At 40.3% G+C, this 16,064-nt stretch overlaps 1 protein-coding gene across 2 annotated transcripts in view; it reads right to left on the minus strand.

Annotated features, from left to right (window-relative positions):
• Positions 1–6,883: 6,883 nt before the first annotated feature.
• Positions 6,884–16,064, minus strand: part of Ifrd1 (interferon related developmental regulator 1) — a 47,625-nt gene continuing 38,444 nt past the window's right edge. For both annotated transcript variants that reach the window (XM_028768784.1, XM_028768783.1), the window contains 5 exons: positions 15,904–16,012; positions 10,605–10,739; positions 8,055–8,183; positions 7,644–7,739; positions 6,884–7,204 (listed from right to left, as the gene is read on the minus strand). In XM_028768784.1, coding sequence (XP_028624617.1) covers positions 7,115–7,204; positions 7,644–7,739; positions 8,055–8,183; positions 10,605–10,739; positions 15,904–16,012 — 559 coding nt within the window. In that variant the 3' untranslated portion in view covers positions 6,884–7,114. The remainder of the gene's footprint in view (positions 7,205–7,643; positions 7,740–8,054; positions 8,184–10,604; positions 10,740–15,903; positions 16,013–16,064) is intronic.

The following is a 16,064-nucleotide window of genomic DNA, read 5'->3' on the forward strand; positions in this document are numbered from 1 at the left end:
ACCAGCATTAGGAAGAAGAGGCTGGGCTCGGGAGCTGCGCAAGCCAGACCAGGGGGAAGCTGGAGAGACACACAAGTTACCAGCCACGGATGCTGGGCTAGGGGCAAGACACACTGGGTCTAGAGGAAAGCTTTCCTTGGTTGGACAATGTAGTCGGTACTCTTTTGCCTCTGCTTGCCAGAGTCAAGTGTGTGGTTAACATACAGCCATTCATACCCTGCTTAACTGTGACACTCTTCTCTCCTCCTTGGCTTGCCCACTTCTATCTTGTATCCTCTGGGTCTATTTTTTTGTTTCATAATTGTCTCTCAAAATGTTTTTTTTCCTATTACATGATTCCTAGTTTAATATGCTTCAAGTTCTCTGTGCAAAAACATTACTTATAAAGACAAAATAAGCTAGTCAACAAAATGACCATAAAACAGACAGATCATATTTAACTATGAGCCCTTCTAATTTCCTAATTTAACACACACACAACATGAGTTTGATTTCAGAAATCCATGTGGTAGAAGAAAAGAACGGAATCTCCAAAGCTTCCCCTCTGTCTGCCACTCGGCACTTAAGCACCACGCCTACACGCACAGGGTAAATAATGGCTTGAGTTTTTGTCCTCAGATATATCGTTTAGCCATTCGATGCAGGCTATGGATTTCCAGGACCAAATCTTAGCAAACACGCGTACTAACAGCTTGCCATTGGTATTTCTATTTTCTGTGTGTTTGCTTGCATGTATATATGTGCTCCATATACATGCCAGATGCCCAAGGAAGCTAGAAAAGACAGCTGGGTTTCTTAGAAGTAAAGTTAAGGTAGGCTGTAAGCTACCATGTGAGTGACTGGATCTGAACCTAGGTACTCTGCAAGAACAGTGAGTGCTCTTAACTGCTGAGCCATCTCTCCAGCCAGTAGAAAGAGGAATCTTGATTGTCCCAGGCCTTCTGCTCTCTTCTACCAGGTTTCTGAGATCACTACACTAAGATCACCTACATAACAGATACCTTTTCAGCTGAGTTTTACATGTAAGGTAATTCTCTCAGGACAGCACAACTTCCACACTGAGAAGCCTGAATAGATTAGACAAGTCTATAGTGATGCCTCTTTAATGCATGGCTGGAAAGATGGCTCATTGAGTAAAGTGCTTGTTCACGAGATTGAGGACCTGACTTCACATCTCCAGTACAGAAAAGCAGGGTGCTGTGGTGTCCATCTATAACTCCAGTGACGGGTGATGGTAGACAAGTAGATGGCAGGGCTTCCTTCATTTGCCAACCAGTCTAGCCAAAGCAGTGAGCTCCAGGTTCATTAAGAGACTCTGTCTCGCCAGGCAGTGGTGGCGCACGCCTTTAATCCCAGCACTTGGGAGGCAGAGGCAGGCGGATTTCTGAGTTCGAGAGTTCGAGGCTAGCCTGGTCTACAGAGTGAGTTCCAGGACAGCCAGGGCTACACAGAGAAACCCTGTCTCGAAAAAAAACAAAAACAAAACAAAAAAAAAAGTTTGTTAGTGGTGATATGAAGTTTGGGGTCTAAAGGCATTTTAGAAAGTCAAGGTAGGGGGCTAGTGAGATGGCTCAGATGTTACAGGTACTGTTCCTGCGGAGGACCTGAGTTCAGTTCTCAGCACCTGTGTCTAGTGGTTTACAACCATCTGTAACTCCAGCTCCAGGGGATCCAACTCCCTCTTGTGGCCTTTTTAGGTACCTGCACTTACACGCACATACTCAGACACACATAGACATAATTAAAATAATACTCAGAAAGAGTCGGAGGACGCAGTAATGTGTCTGCTTTTAGGTGACAACACATTTCTTCCCGACACCATTCTCATTTTCTTGAAGAGATTTCCTTTAAGACCCAACCATAGAGTTATAAGAAACTAAGTGGAGATGAGTACTAATATATTCATAGAACATCTGGAAAAAAGTATGCTTAGTGAGCTCCAAAACTACACTCTTAAGAATCTATCAAAAGCCTCAGGACTGAAGCAATGGCTCAGCCATTGGGAAAGCCTGCTGCTCTACTCTGGGACCTGAGTTTGGTTCCTAGCACTCACGTCAGGCACCTCACAACCACCTTTAACTCTAGCTTCAGAGGATCCAACCTCCTCCTTGGGCCTGTGAGCGCCTACACACATGTGGCTTATATGCGCATGCTCGGGGGAGAGGCAGAGGATTTCCAAGTAGCACCTACAAATTTAGTGGTACTTGTGTTAAATGTATTCATAGATCCCTATCTAAGATCAGAAAGTCATGCACTGATTTTTTTTCTCATAAATTCAAACTGTGTGTTTTCATTATCCTGAAATTTAATTGGAAAGAATATGTGTATGGCGTCATCATTATAAAGCGCTTTAAATATTGAAATTATTGAACTTCAAACATACTGCATGGGGCAGTCCTAAGAGAATGACTTGACATGATACAGTTAAAAATCAGCCGCAGCTGCGAGGGAAAGTGCCCTAGAGAGAGCAAACCTTACCCCTTAGAAGATATGCCACGCCCTCAAAATGCTGTTGGATGCCTAGGTGCCGGGCTTAAAACCACACTTCTAGAAGTGCTTTCTGTTTCATCACCTCCTTATACTTTATTATCCCAAATACTATTTTTTGTGGAGAGGGGAGGGGACCAGGAAAAAAAAAAAGCTGCATGTGTCACATGGTTGGATCATTGTTGCAAACACAGCTTCTATTTTGGGCTTGGTAACTGAGACACAGTTCATTTCTAAATCTGACTTAATATCCATTCCTCTGTTCCACCCTCAGGAATGTCACTACTGTTGCAGGAGGGGGGAGGGGGGAGGAGAAGAGGAAGAGGAAGGGGAGGGGGAGGGGGAGGGAGAGAGAGAGAGAGGCAGAGAACTATTTACAAAATAGAAGACTAGCTATAGAAGTCACTGCATAAAAAGTCCTGCTTTCATAGTCCAGTTAATAAACTCTACTTGCCACAGACTAGGAAGGTGATGCCAAGATATCTAAGGGACAGAGACTTGACACTAAACCCGGCAGCCTGAGCTCAATCTCCTTCACCTTTGTTCAATGAGAACCGACTCCTACGATGTCCTCTGACCTCCAATAAGTTTTGTGGCATGAACATGTCCCTCTCACACACATAATTTAGAATAAAATCTGTAATAAAATTTGTTCAAGATTTTTTTTTTCTAAATCTAAGATAAAACCAAGTAAATACTGGCGAGCTCCGGAAGAAAACATCTTTACAGTGAGCTCACAGCATCGGCAGATGTCTTTTCAATAAACCTTTTCAGCACTGCAACATGTTAAAACGAAGGACAAATTAGAGGAGAAAAAAGACAGCGTGATTCATGGCCTCCGAGAGCCTGCAGGTGGCTTGCAAGGGACCCTGCCAGTAACTGGATACAAGGACACATCTTGAAAACCAGAACCCACAGCTGTTGACGCCAGTGGTTGCTATCTTTGGCAGCTGAAATGAGGGCATTCAGGAACAACCACCAAGGCTGGTGCAGAGCGTCCCCCATTCTGTGTCGCACTAACTTGGCCTTCCTCCCCAACTCCACTGTGCCGATCTGCCTATTCACAAACGGCCAAGGCAGCATCCTTTTGATGGAACCCTTTCTCTTCCTGGAACTGAGACGCGTAAGTAGTTTCATTTTCCTGTGTTCTTGATCACTGCTAACAGCTGAGCCTTTCATTTGATAATTGCTTGGTTTTCTACCAGTAGGACACTTCAACAAATAAAAATTGTCTCTGAAAAAAAAAAACCTCGTTGTATGTTCCCCCTGCCGGTACTGGTATCAAAGCAGAAAAATAACTCACACCATATTTTATGCTACAAACTCAGAATTGTTTACCAATGAAGGCTGAACTCAAAGCTGAATAGGATGCTTCCTTGAGTGACTCATGGCCATTTAGGAATGGCACTACTGAGTTCACACTTCAGAATCAGGAGGTAATTTTTAAAAGCAAGTGTACATCTTTTCTATGAGCAGTCAAAAAAGCACAGGACGCATGCAGTGAAAACCCGAAGGACTCCAGAATCATCATTCTGTCTCAGTAAGGAATAACATGCAAATTACTTACAAAAAACCATGAACCTGGACTGCTCAGCTACCTGGAAAAGACAACTATTCAGGAACAACTACAGCAAAACTTTCTACCAATTCTGTAGTTCGCTCTTGATCTTCCTGCTGCTCACAAGTGCTCCCCCGAAGCCCATAAACCCAGCACATAATTGGTGGTCTATATTTAGTGTAAATTTAGCCAAGCGATGCAAGATTCCCCACACGGGCTTCCCCTATAATGTCTAAGAGTTTTAGATATGCGTCGCTGAAACTTTGCTTTAAAACAACAAACCGGCAAGCCTTGATGTGGTTGGTAACTGATGTGGTTCTTATTAAGCTGAAGTTGAAAGTCCTTATTCAGTGGAAGTGGCTGTATCAGCTGACAGCACATTCCTAGCACTTCTGATGTGGTGTGCTCCTGTGTATAAATACCCTGCAGCAGGCAGGAGCTGCCACTGTGACAGCTGGTGTGTGGGAACTCCAGACCAAACAGAGACCTCAGTAAACAGGAATAGTTGTGATAATACAACTAGCATAATGGCTGATGTGTTCAATTTCCATCCCTGTATCAAAGCATCCAAAGTAAAGTCAGCTTTTATAGACTAAAGGTTTATACTACCCCACTGTTTCAGATCTCTGATCTAGGCTTGCAGCAATAGAAAACTTGGTAGCAGATACAGCTGAAAGAGGCTTTGTCTCATGAAGCCAAGAAGCAAAGGAGAGGGAAGGGCTGATGACTTGCCTTCAACCAAGCCTCACGCCTAAAAGTCCACCATCTTCCAGTGGTTCCAGGCTGGTGACCAAGTAAGCCTTCTACACTCTTCTTTAGGGAAATGTTAGCACCTAAACTATAGCAGCAGGTCCAGGGACTCCTGGGCCTTCAATTAGCTACAAAAAAAGTGTTTGTGAGTGCAAAGATTGCACATTTCAGCATTCATTCCAAAAAGATCTCTTCTAAGCTTAAACACATCTACCTTTTGGGAATACCAGTCCTGTTTCCCTTCTACATATGCCAAGCAGTTTCTGCCCTCTGGTGTACACGAAAGGTACTACAGTGAGAATTGGGGTCTGCAAGCTCTGGGTGCCACATCACACACAGGCTGCTCCATTTGGACAGAAACAGACTTGCAGTTGTTTATGATCTGCCTTCCCTCGCCACAACTGCCTGATCATTATATAGCTCTGTGTGTCCCAGTTTCCCTTACACGTTTCTTTCAGGACATTCTTCTTGCTTTTTTTGGTCTTCCCATAGCTTGAGAACCAAGACCATGCACTTGATAACTGTATTACTAAGTGCTGTCACATGTCTTAAAACTAAGCTCAGAAAAGATGAAGATGTTCTCATCAGCTAGTCACGCAGGTCAAAAAACAAAACTCTTCTAACTACCCAGTCTGTTCCAAATCCTGTATCATCTGCAGAAGTACCTGCTTCAATTTTCATCACTGCTTTCCTCGTCTTCTAACTTTATAACCCTCAAGTACTAGTCCTCCAATAATGGGAAACACAGCCTAAGAACTCCACGGCCAGAGGGTCAAGTGGCGGAGATGAAACTCCACACAGCCATCCCATCACACCTGTCTGAAGGCCCATCTTTAATTAAAAGACTCCTAGACAATGACTTGACCAGGGTATGACTGCTCTCTTAATATCAAAATGCTGCTTTAAGTTTTGAATCAGTAGAAAACATTTTCACATCATTTGTCTATTCTGGGGCCTTGCAATTTCTTTCAAATGTCCCTCACAGTATTCACTCAATTCCCAGGAAATCCAATAAATGCCATCGCAGAGTTGAGTCACCTACTGTTGAACATTTCAAAGTTAATTCTTTAACCACAGGAATTTGGCTGAGAATCAGTGGTTGGCTGGATGGTCAACCACAGAGTAGTACTTCACTACTTTCAACTCAGTTCTTCAACATCAAGTTCTTCTCCATCTTTACCAGCAGAAGTTACTCAATGATTGAAGGTTTCCATCTTTGTAAACTCAAGTGCTCTCATTTCTCACTCCTCAAACCCTAGTTTTTTGTTTGTTTGTTTGGTTTTTAAAAAGGCATAGGAATAAACTACAAGATGAAAATAGGAATAACAGAGTTCAAAAAATGTGAGTGCATGAACCAACTAATGCTGCAGAATTAGGTTCAGAGCTGGGACGTAAGAGTTAAGCACGGGCTAAACCAAGGTAAGTCATTTTATCTGAGCCACAGACAACATAGTGTGACTGAAAATGTTAAAGAAATGTCTCTAAGGAAGAAGAAATTGGAACCATAAGGCCCAAAGTCATTTCAGTAGCTCCAATGAACAAAATTGGTGTATGAAAAACTTACTTCCAGATTGCCCAGCCCACTACGCATGGTTCTACTATGTAACTAATTTTAAGGATATTCACAAGGCTCTCACTCCCTGCCTGCCCTGACTCATTCTGAACTCTTGTTTTTCAGTCATAAACAGTATTTCTTCTGTTAACAAAGAAGCACTTCCAGTGGGAAAAGACCTTTAATTCCAAAGTCCAAAGCGCAGGTTTCATGGAGCACATCGTGCTCTGGGCTCTTAGGGGTGGAGGTTGGCAGCCTTTCTGGCAGAGGCTAATTACTATCAGTTCCCAAAATCTGACACACAAGGGATTGAGGGCAGCATGGGATAACGCCTTTTGATGTGCTGACTGACAAAATCAAAATATCAACCTTCCACTTGAACCCATTCCCCAAAATCACAAGTGCCATGTGTGTATATCTGTCAATACTTCTGATTGCCATGTGTATATCATGTCAGTATCTGTCAATACTTCTGATGAGTAGAGTAAACAAGTTAACCTTCTTATTGTGAAAGACCACCTGCTCACTACAAAGAATATGAGCAAACATCAAACACTTTATTTGTGGTCACCAGTTATTTTTACAGAGAATAAAGAACTCATTAATTTGTAATACTGTACATTAAATTAAAATATAACCCACCCCTACATCAAAAATTATCTAAGTTGACCAAGGTAAAAAATTGTCTCTAAAAGCTTATATACATTAGAAGTAGCAAAAATAATAATAAAGAAAGAAATTAGAAAACAGCCATCAGATTCCGACATCTAGAAGAATTCTCCCACGTCTGCTCTCTTATCTCGGCATTTGCTTCGAGCTTTTGTTCGAGCTTTGAAAGCTGCAGAGTTATATAAATGCTGAAATAAAAAGAAAAATATACATGGGTCAATAAGACAAGATATCCTTATGAACAGAGAAGCAAACCAGGGGGAAAATGTAAACATCACAAAGGAACTAGAGAGGTAACAGGTAAACTTCACCCTATAGTAAAGTCTGTTACATATATCTTACCTCAATAAAAACCAAACTACACTTAAAATTTGTTGGCATCTTAAAAAGGAAACAATACCAATCACCAATTCATGTCATAGACTCTTTTTGGAAAATGAGCCTGGCACTCCACTAAGTTACTGTTCAGTAAAACAAACACGCAAACGTTCCTATCACCAGGCAGGGTCAGAGCCTTGGTTCCATTTCTCTTCAATGTATTTAGTCCTAAAAAGCAAAAGGACTCTAAGACCTGAAGAGAAACCAAAGAAGCTGTGCATTTTGTTGTAAAACAAACAAACAACCCACCCTTTCAAAACGAGGAATCTTCATGGTTTTAAGTGCTGCAGCATCGAGCATCACAGGTGGTCCAAGCTCAAATACATTGCGAAGGAATTCATTTGTCTGAAACGAAAAGAGGGAAAGCCTACGTCAAATATCTACCTCACTACATACAGTGAGTCTGACTTCAGAAGTGATAATGGCTATCTGACAGTCAGAAGTTGCGCGTTCTGTTCTCTCAGTATGAAAAAGGATTCTCTACTACCTTCCATTCTAGGACTATGTAAAACTGTATACTTTCATAGAGCATCAGTAACATTCCAGCAGACATTTACTGCTTTTTAATGCCTGGATGCATCCTGGATAGCGAGCTAACTTCAAAGGCCAATCAAGTCCTACAATTCCACCCCACTCAATGAAAGCAAGGATGTCACTCACCTGCAAGTGGTACTGCATCCCTGATCCAAGAACCTCTTTAAACATATCATAGGTGTGTTTTTTGACCCAGCTATCAATATACATGCGTTCAGGACCGAATTTAACAGTTTCTGTTGGAAAATCCCGTTCCTATACAACAGAAGAGCCAAAATTATCACATGCCCTAAAATGTCGCAAACACAATTTCTATTCTAAAAAATACTGATATGAGGGAACAGTATTTGAAACTGATACTTCTTTATCAAAGATGTGGTCAGGCTAATAACTACTCTCTCAATGCAAGAGGGCAGGAACCTCATGGAACTCTGTATAATGTTTTATAAACTTGATGACATAACTGATTGGTAACAGCCACAGTTTTGATTTTGAGTATCTTAAAACTTTCAAAAGAAATGTGAAGAAAAGGTCAAGTGTTTCTGGCAAACAGAAAGAAGGCACAAGGCAAGGAGTGAACAGAGTGAACAGATGGACCCTGGGACCTATGGGAGGAAGTAAAGATAAACGGGTTAACAGACATGGGAAAGAAGAAGCAACCAGGAATTCCAAGAAACCTCTGCTAGGTTTATTAGGAAAACAAAGGCCAGTGTAGCAACGCACACCTATAATGCCAGGAAGGCTGAGGCAAGAAGACAAAGTTCAATTGCAACCTGGGTAAGATGGAAGAAGAGAAGGGAAGAGAGATGTGTTTCAGAGGCAGAGTGATTCGGCCGAAGCGCCATTACACCAATTCTCAAGTAAAGCAAGGGAGCCGTAGCCAAGAGAAATGGACATCACCGGTGGACATACAACTGACTGCCACAGGGACCCGAGAGACCTGAAGGGACATGTGAATTCTACAACTACCCAGTTCCTTTTCTCTAAACACATTAAGTAAAAAGAAGTGGAAGGAATATGAATTCTATCTAGACTTCCACAGCTTGTCACTTAGCAAGTAAGTAACCTCTTTGAATTTACTCTGTGGCCTACAAATTTGAAGCCACCTATCACTCAGTTATTACAGGTTTAAGAGAGAGCATGTCTACGAAGTGACACCCTGGTAGTCAAAAAATATATTCTTCCAAGCTTTGTAGTTTCAAGGAACATTTAGACCTCAGAGCTTACTTCTCATTCATGTTCTGTAAACTCCTTCTAAAGCCTTTCCTCCTTCCTAACGATACCTAAGCCCTCTGCTTCCTAACCAAAGGATTCCCATCTTTCCCTTTCTCTTCTCCATCTTCCCCACTTCCTCTGTATGTGTGCACACACTTGCTGTGTGCACATGGAGGCCAGAGGGCAGCCAATGTCAGACCTCACCCCATCTTCCACCCTGAGATCAAGATTTCTCATCTGTTGTATGCCACTGTGTACAACAGGTTGGCCCGCCGGCTGGCCAGCCACAGATTCTCCTATCTCTGTCCCATCTCACTGTAGGAACACTGGGACGATAGGTATTTGCTAGCCTATAATGTGGCCTTTGTAAGATCCTAACCTATTGCTATAGGTTTAGGGGATTCAGTGCAAGTCCTCAAACTTGTCTAGCAGATGGTTGTTCTCAGTAAGTCATCTCTCCAACCCTCATTTATATTTTCAAACGATCTTTTTTCATGATTCCTTCTCCCCTACTTTCACTAGCAGCTAACACAAAACACAGAACAAAACTACTAGCTGTTTATAAACTCTGCCCTCTTTAGCCCCGTAGCCATGCCTGTTAACAGATGCTGGGGACACATCTCATATTCATCCCCCCACCTTCCAACCCACTGACCTGGCTTTTCTCCCAATGTGTCACAGTCTAACTTAAATCCTCATATACACATCTGAATATTCATCTGTTCTAAAAACAACGGCCCCACAGTTTTACCCCAAGGAAAATAAAATCTTACCAATGAACCAAAACAAGTTAGGTCTTGAACTTCTTCAAAAGACTGCCCTCATCTATCCTAAAGCTCATTTCAGTCAAGCAGACTAACCTGAGAGGCTCTGAAATCAACTGATTGTCACGTGGCCTTTGTAAGAGCCTAAGTTTTATTATTTTGGATTTTTAGTACCCAGTCTTCCCACAGATCACAGAAGCTTAAGGGCAGCGTTATACTGAAGCTTGCTTAAGAAGCATACAGTAACTTAGTCTCATTCACAGAATTCTCATGTGAGACATAAGGTAAAATGCTGCCAACCACAGATCTCTTTAGTTCCTGTCTCCAGTGTAGTATAAAATTGACAGCTTCACATCTGCTAGGGACACACTCTCTAACTAAACAGTGTCTTCAGTCCTGTTACCCTACAGAAGTGCTTTTGCTTTCCAGGACTTCTTCCCCTATACTGTTGTGGGTGGTAAAGGCTGGACATCATCCATGCAAGCATTCACCAGGCCCAGCCCAGCTAAGCGTCTCAAGATGCAGCTTCACCAAGGAGCCAGCTCTTCCCCTATACTGTTAAGACCCTTCTCTGGTGTTTAAATGAGGAAATAGCTTTGGGCTGAAGTGAAAATCAAGCAACAAAACAACATAGGTGTTTGCTAGATACTCTCATTTCAGTGAACTGCTAGCTGTGGTGGCAACTGAAGAGGCCTACCTCCACAGCCCTCAGGACATCTCTGAAGACAGACCGCTGCTTTCTCTTGTCCACTTTGGCACGGTGTTTATTTCCATCTGTAGCCAGAGCCCGGAGCATCTGGGTCAAAGAATCCATATCTTCATAAAAAAAGTCCTGACCAAGGAAACAGATTTTATTTCACTTATTTTTCATCTTTTACATCCTCTAGAACTGACAAAAACCATACTAGTTGTATAAAGCAACACAATCTTGCTGTTTATAGAAACTTGTGCACATATGAACAGGCAGAAGTTATGCAAAAAAATTCAACTACAAAAAAATACTAACTACAAAATAAACAAAACAACACTCTCCTTCTGAATATAACTAGCTGCCCTAGAGAAGCACATGCTGGGCTGTGCATGTGACCTGGGTTTCTAAAGTTCTACAAGACGGTGGATACCTGATCACTCGCAGACAGTGGTCTCTCTAACACACAACCACTTTTATTTCAGAGGTCCAAGTTAATCAGCAGTGCTTTTTCAGAGGACGTAATTCCTATTTATGACCACTGACTCTAATAAGCAGTAAGATGCAGTAAGAAACATGGTTCAGTAATTAAATTTAAGACAAAGAAGCTAGCTACTTCAATCACTTCTGGGAGAAGGGGTGATACAAACTTAAAATCAATGTGATACCCTTGCTTTTAATTTTTAATGTATCAACTTAACTTGAATTTGGTATTTCTGATTATCTTTAACTCTTCTACCAAATATTTTCCAATATGCTCCAATTCAGCCTAAGCCTTTTTTATATGCCATACCCATTTGTAAGATATCTTATATATAACTATTAAATTAGACCAATGTTATAACATCTTTATATTTTTTTTACATCTTTATATTTAAATACCAATAAATTTGATTGTATCCTAAGATGATACCAAGTTATGTCTAAGAAGCAAATAGTTCAAGGACTGCTAATTTTCCACCCAAATTTTACCAATTTTGTTCTCTTACTTTTTTTTCTTGGTTCTCTTACTTTTTAAAGAATATATGAAGACGCTTTCAAATCTGTAAAGACAAGCCAAAATTTGAGGGATCCAATACATTATCTTAATCGGATCCAAGAACTGAAAACTACTGCCAATAATTCTCAACTGTGGAAAACTTCCCAAGGGTCGCTTGCTTTGCCTGGAGATATTTTTGGTTGTCACATAAGGGAAAATGGTACTGTCATCTAGTGGGTAGCAAGGGATACAGCTAAATACCTACAGCATACCAGAAGCCTTATCAGGCTCCTAAGAGCAGCAGTGCCACGGCTGAGAAACTTCACTACAGTCTATACAATGACAAAACCTCAATCTAAGGACAGCTGGTGAGTCACTAAGTGCAATACACTTCTAACCCTTGGAAATACAAATGCCTAGCACAGAAGTTCCCATAAAGTAAACAAGCAGAAAGAAAAATAGAATAGAATGCAATACACTCAACAAAGGCATCCAATAAACAGTATCAAAAGCCTACTTCTTATAGCTTAGGACATAATAAACTGTACACTCTTGGACAAACAAAAAATGGGCTCTGGAGATATAAACAAGTCAGTCATCATTGCACAACAGGGCAAAAGTCCTTTATCAGAATTGTCAAATGTTCTATCTGTACCCGAACTTCTAAGATAAAAATACAATATCTACACAATGGTTCTAACAAATGAACACTGCCCAGTAAATTTCTGAAGCATAAATTCTTTCATATCAATACTCTATATGTAGAGAAATTTGTAGAATTCAGTTATTAACAAAACAAAATCTGTAGCAAGTTATACCAAGGAGTGGCAGGTAAAGTCAGGGGACTTTACCTCACTCCTATCTGTACAATCTTAGGAAAATTATATTATGAGTTATTGTGGATAGCCTTCTCTTATGTAAAATGAAGGCAGTTAATATCACCATCTCACAGACTTACAAAGATTAAATAACTACTAACAGAACCATGTACAAATATCTATTAATTCACAATTGCCCTTTCTACTCTTAACAGCCTGTTCAGTCTAACATAATTTAAATGGGATAGAATTAGAGCAAAAGAAATGATAAGAAACTTCTGGGTGAGTATAGGCTTGGGGCAAAAAGTTTAACATCACCAAAGGTAACTACTCAAAGCAGTATTTCTGTATGAAAACCACATCAGCAGTGTAAGAATGAAGCAAGCTGGGTCCTAGACAGCTGCCTAAATTTTATTAGATAAAAATTATAGCCAGTGTAGTTTAATGGCAAACACCTATCTAGAAAATCATCTGGAAAGATTACACTGAAATAGAATTTGATCCCTCCCCAATTCATAAGAGCTAAACATGATCTCTAAAATGGTTTTATCCTGCTCTACTTCAGCACAAAGACGTTCCTACTTCACTTTTGTCAGAGAATGGACATTTCACACTGGGTCAGTTTCCTATCTACAAAGGCAAGAAAGAATGCCCAGCTGCTCTTCTGAGAATTCAAAAGTATCAGACTTAGCCCCAAGGAGCTTTAGTTGCTGACTTAACCTTCTGTCCCAGTATGTATTGTAGCATCTCTGTGCAGTGAAGTGGAAAGAACAGGAGAACTGGGGACTACTACAAGCTGACCCACTTCCCTGCTCTTATGTTTTGAACCAGAACTTCACAAGGCCTCTGCTGTTTTATATGCTGGTTTTTTTTTTTTTTTTAATGGGAAGAATCCAATCAACATCTACTATAAAAGGCTATCTCCCACTTACCTGACATAGTCACCATCATTTTTTCTACTTTAAAGATGAGGACAACTAAGAAATAGAAGCTATCCAAGATCAACTAGCAAGGGTGGCATGAAAGTGTGCCCAGGCAGCATGACTCCAGAGTTCAACGCTTCCCACACAGATACACAGCAAGCACACAGTAATAAGTTCTACAATTTTAAATACTCATTAATATCTAACCAACTATTCACCGAAATCTAACTGAAGTCAGCTCTTTAAGAACCTGTCTCCAAGGTTGAAGAAAAATTCACCACACTGTAATACCCAGGTTAACAGTACCACAAAATATGTTAGCAAAACTTCTGAATAATTAAATACTTGCTATACGAATTATTTTAAATTTGTCTATATGATTAATCAACTTGCTTTAACTAACTTTTTTGCAGCACTGGGACCTTGGTCACACTTAGCAAGTACTCTACCACAAAGCTGTATCTATAACCTTGATTTAATTAACTTTAAACACTGTAACTACCCACATGTAAAAGCTTATTAAAATAAAAACTAAAAAAAAAAAAAAAAAAAGATCAGGTTCTATTTGTAACCCAATTTCTTGCTGTCCATTGGCAACCACTTACATCACATACCAAACACATCCAGATGTGTTACCCTAGCTAGCCTATACATTAAGTCAGAGAACAAAAGGTTATTTAGATAGTAAAGCTTCAAATGTAATTTAAACTAAAACTGCATTATTATTTCACTTTTAAGATGCATCCCAAAGAGTTAAAGGAAACTGTCATTTCTAGCCAGTAGAGGAAGGCAAGATTAAACCTGGGACATCTAGTTTCTGTGCCTAGTTAAGAGTCATCAATTAACTCAGTAAAATGAATTGATTGTTAAATTTAAGTCCAATTATTTGTCACATAAACGGAACCCTTGGCGGCTCACAGCTTTAGTTCATTTCATTACTATCTTCCTAATGGAGGTGAGAGGGCTACTGCCCCTCCACACAGGTTGAGTATTAAAAGCCTAAACATTTGAGATTCAACCTAAATGAAAATGTAAAGGTCTAAAAATGATACACAGTCTACGACACCATTAATGCTATTAGACACTTGCTATTCTAAAACTTGTGACTACCCACAGCTTCATCCCGCAAATACAGCCTTTCTCCTTAGGTTAAAAGTCAAAGTGGATGGAAAGCCCAGGAGGCCTCACACTTACACAAAGAACTAGAGGCAACTGAGAGCCGGAAACGGCAGAAATGGCTCTTCAAGGAAGAGCATACAAACTCTGCTCTGAATACATATGTACCAGAAACATCATGCAAACTGAATAAGAGTATATATGTAATGTAAATATACACATATACATTCAATAAGTTAGTGAAAAAAGGAAGCCATGATATAAGAGTTTCTCTGTATAGCCTTGAATCTCCAGGAACTTATTCTATAGATGAAGCCTTGAACTCATCTATAGATCTACCTGCCTCTACCTCCCTAGAGCTGGGATTAAAATTATGTGCCATTAGGACTGGCGCAAGGCCATGAATTTGAAGAACAAGAAGGGGTGTATGAAAGGATTGGGTGGAGAAAAGAGAGAAATGTTGTAATTATATTATAATCTCAAAAATAAACACTTTTAAAAGTACTTATTAAGTAACCCAAAGTTGGAAATAACATCTCCTATTTAATAATTTCTCACATATTTGTGTTTCCTTATGATTTTTTCCCATTTGCTGCTATGACAATAAGCAGTGACAGATACTAAAAGCTGTTTTTCAATTTTGTTTTATTTAAAACCGTTTTCCTTTACTTTTATGTGTATGAGTGTTTGCCTCCATGTGTGTCTGTGCACCATGTGTGTGACTGGTGTCCACAGACGCCAGAAGACATGGATCCCCTAAGACTGGAGTTACAGATGGTAGTACATAGGTACTGGGAATCAAACTCAGATCCTCTGAAAGAACAAGTGCTCTTGACCTCAACCATCCCTCCAGCATGTTTCTCAATTTGAAATGCCAGCACATTGCATGAATTAGTATCTAGGAACAAAGTCACCTTTCTAGTGGCAATAAAAATTATGAACATGGTAACCAAATATCCAGTATACCAAGATCAAGGGGTTCCCTAAAACACAGGACTTCCACTTCAAAACCTAGCACAGCGCCAGCATCAGGGCCAATTGGGACAACTGGTCAGATATTTCACATTTAAATACCCTAACAAGTCCAGCCACAGTAATTAATACTTGCATGTAGACAGTGGGTAGGTAAACAGAATCCAGACCTCTTTCAAAAGCAATGCTAAATAACAACGACAGAACCTTGTCTCACCCCAAATCTATGTTGACTGGTATTTCACCCATGTGTCTTATAGTATAAAGCACCACATGCCTGAAGTAGTATTTGTGAGTAGAACAACATTCCCTAACTTCAGTTCTACAGACAGCAAGTATGTTTCTACCAAACCTACACCAGATTATACTCTCCAAACCAATCACAAGTTCTCAGGTGGCCAGCCTATAAATATATTTATTATCCAATGCCTAGTTTTGACAGTGACAATACAAAGGAAGAATGGTCCTCGTGTGTCTCCTCCTGCCAATTAGATACTCACACTCTCCATTCCTCTGGCCAATTCAAACAGAAGTGCCAAAGATTCGCCAGCAGCAATTCTCATGTTTACATCATCACAAGAAAGGAGGCTTGGAAGTTTATGGAAATGCCTAGAAAATAGTCATTACTTTATGAGTACAACCAGTTATGTTAACTAAATGG

Source organism: Grammomys surdaster, unplaced genomic scaffold (assembly GCF_004785775.1).
Source record: "Grammomys surdaster isolate TR1022 unplaced genomic scaffold, NIH_TR_1.0 188, whole genome shotgun sequence".
In the NCBI taxonomy this organism is placed as follows: domain Eukaryota; kingdom Metazoa; phylum Chordata; class Mammalia; order Rodentia; family Muridae; genus Grammomys; species Grammomys surdaster.